The 2893-nt window shown below is 43.0% G+C and overlaps 1 protein-coding gene across 1 annotated transcript; it reads left to right on the top strand.

Annotated features, from left to right (window-relative positions):
- Positions 1–210: 210 nt before the first annotated feature.
- On the top strand, positions 211–898 carry LOC109888666 (uncharacterized). Its single transcript, XM_020479829.1, has 2 exons — positions 211–360; positions 521–898. The coding sequence occupies exons 1-2, from the start codon at positions 211–213 to the stop codon at positions 896–898; spliced, it is 528 nt and encodes a 175-aa protein (XP_020335418.1).
- Positions 899–2893: the final 1995 nt, after the last annotated feature.

Raw genomic sequence — 2893 nt, 5'->3', positions numbered from 1 at the left:
ATATGAACATTATGGAAGTGCACAAGTGTATGTGTTCTGTAACAGACAATAAAAGAACAACCTGAACTTATAGGATGTATCTCTGCCCTCCTACAGGAATACCTGTGCTATTCTTTGTACATACACAGATTAAGCACCAGGTTCAAGACACACACATTGACACCCGTACAGACATTCACACGCATACACCTGTTCATACAGACTACAGATATGGATTGTTCCATGGCCCTCCTGGTGTCCTCCCTACTGGCACTTTTCAGCATGGGGGCAGGAGCTTCACTGTCATTGGACATAGTGAGAACCAAGGTCAAATTCCTTGCTCAGACCATGGTGTACAGGACACAGCTGGAAATCAAAAAGGTAATCAATCCATCGATCAATTAGTCAATCAATCAATCATTAGTGTACTGACTAATGCAGTCTTTGGCTTGTTGATAAATGTGACTTGTAAAACAATATTTAGTCTGCATAAATCTTATTTTAATCACATCTTTCTCTCTCTCTCCCTCCCTCCCTCCAGCTCCCTTCCTCTTCTAACCTGGTAATTGACGGCCTGGAATTGTTTTTCCCGGCAGCTGCAGGAGACCAGCCTATAGAAGGCCTGCCTTCCATAGTAGAGACCATGGGGTTCTACCAGGAACTGCTGATCTCCCTAGACATGGCGGACCTCAAACAGCTGGTGGAAGATGCCTCCACCATGCGGGGTCAGCTGGAGAACTGGATGATGTCGCGCTGCCCAGGTCGCCAGCAGAAACAGACAGGAGAGGGTGGGTTGGTGGAGGCTCTGAAGGACAGTGTCAGAAAGTTTGGTCTTAGTGTGAGTCCAGTGGCACTAAACAGACTCAAGGGCTACCTCGATCGGCTACTGCTGAACCTGGATCAGCTCAGGTACTGCTGATCAACTGTTACAAAGATCATTCTGAACAACTGTTACTGACTATGACTGTCACTTAGTTACTGATCTGCTGAAAACCTAGAATGAGTTGAAGCAAGACTGGACAGTCATACTGTAAGTCTAAAGATTATTCTGGGTGTACTTCAGATCACAGTCACTATCAGTCACTAAGTTAAGAAATTTTATAGGGTATTTTATTCAGACAAGGATTCTAGTGTGAGGTATTTATTTCTATGAGGAAGAGGAAAAGAAGCAGCTCTAATTTTTAGCATTATTTGTACCTCTGTCAGTCAGTGATGCAGGGGAAAGTGTTTACTAAGCACTGAATCAGCTGAGTAATGCAAAATGTACCCACACGTGCATACACACACACACGCGCTTAGTGATTCTGCTTGCTCCAGAAGACTGTTGTGTAGTGATGTCATGCTCACAGAGAGGAGAGAGGGTTTCCTGAAAGCCAAGACAGCCCCATGAAACCAGATGTTTTGATGTTAGAGCAGCGACAGAGAGTGAAGGTGGGGGAGAGAGAAGGGGGCAAGATGTACATTCCTCTACAGCAGAGGCCTGTTCAGGAGGGTATACCGTTACAGTGCATTCAGATAGAAATACATTGTATAGGACAGATATGATTGTCCATCTCTAGAGGAGTAATTTCAGCTCTATTTCATTACATTTCTATCAGCAACGTTCTGAAGATGACACCTCCCTGACCACATCCCAACTCAAATCAAATTAAATCTTATTTGTCATAACAGGTGTTTACTTACAGTGAAATGCTTAAAAATGGTTTCCTTTGATATTTTTCTGTCTTTATCAGCCTTTTGTAAGCAAATGAATAATTTGATACACGTATTGACTAGGCCATTGAGTGGGTGAGAGGAACAGGTCAAGACCTACAGCAAACATTACGAATAGTCTCTCAACAATTATTATTATTTAATTTTTTGTTCACCTTTATTTAACCAGGTAGGCTAGTTGAGAACACCTTTATTTAACCAGGTAGGCTAGTTGAGAACAAGTTCTCATTACAACTGCGACCTGGCCAAGATAAAGCATAGCAGTGTGAACAGACAACAACACAGAGTTACACATGGAGTAAACAATAAACAAGTCAATAACACAGTAGAAAAAAAAGAAAAAAGAAAAAAAAAGTCTATATACATTGTGTGCAAAAGGCGTGAGGAGGTAGGCGAATAATTACAATTTAGCAGATTAACACTGGAGTGATAAATGATCAGATGGTCATGTGCAGGTAGAGATAGTGGTGTGCAAAAGAGCAGAAAAGTAAATAAATAAAAACACTATGGGGATGAGGTAGGTAAATTGGGTGGGCTATAGGTCGCAGTGGTGGGTGGTACAAGTAACAAAACGGATGGCACTCTGATAAACTGCATCCAGTTTGCTGAGTAGAGTATTGGAAGCTATTTTGTAGATGACATCGCCAAAGTTGAGAATCGGTAGGATAGTTTTACTGTGAAGGAGGCTTTGTTGCGAAATAGAAAGCTGATTCTAGATTTGATTTTGGATTGGAGATGTTTGATATGAGTCTGGAAGGAGAGTTTACAGTCTAGCCAGTCACCTAGGTACTTATAGATGTCCACATATTCTAGGTCGGAACCATCCAGGGTGGTGATGCTAGTCGGGCGTGTGGGTGCAGGCTGCGAACGGTTGAAAAGCATGCATTTGGTTTGGAGGCCATGGAAGGAGTGTTGTATGGCATTGAAGATCGTTTGGAGGTTAGATAGCACAGTGTCCAAGGAAAGGCCAGAAGTATACAGAATGGTGTTGTCTGCGTAGAGTTGGATCAGGGAATCGCCCGCAGCAAGAGCAACATCATTGATATATACAGAGAAAAGAGTCGGCCCGAGAATTGAACCCTGTGGCACCACCATAGAGACTGCCAGAGGACCGGACAACATGCCCTCTGATTTGACACACTGAACTCTGTCTGCAAAGTAGTTGGTGAAACAGGCAAGGCAGTCATTAGAAAAGCAGAGG

This window comes from Oncorhynchus kisutch, linkage group LG4 (assembly GCF_002021735.2).
Source record: "Oncorhynchus kisutch isolate 150728-3 linkage group LG4, Okis_V2, whole genome shotgun sequence".
NCBI classification, from domain to species: domain Eukaryota; kingdom Metazoa; phylum Chordata; class Actinopteri; order Salmoniformes; family Salmonidae; genus Oncorhynchus; species Oncorhynchus kisutch.
The sequence above is the reverse complement of the archived record's forward strand: the minus strand, read 5'-3'. Positions and strand labels throughout refer to the sequence as shown.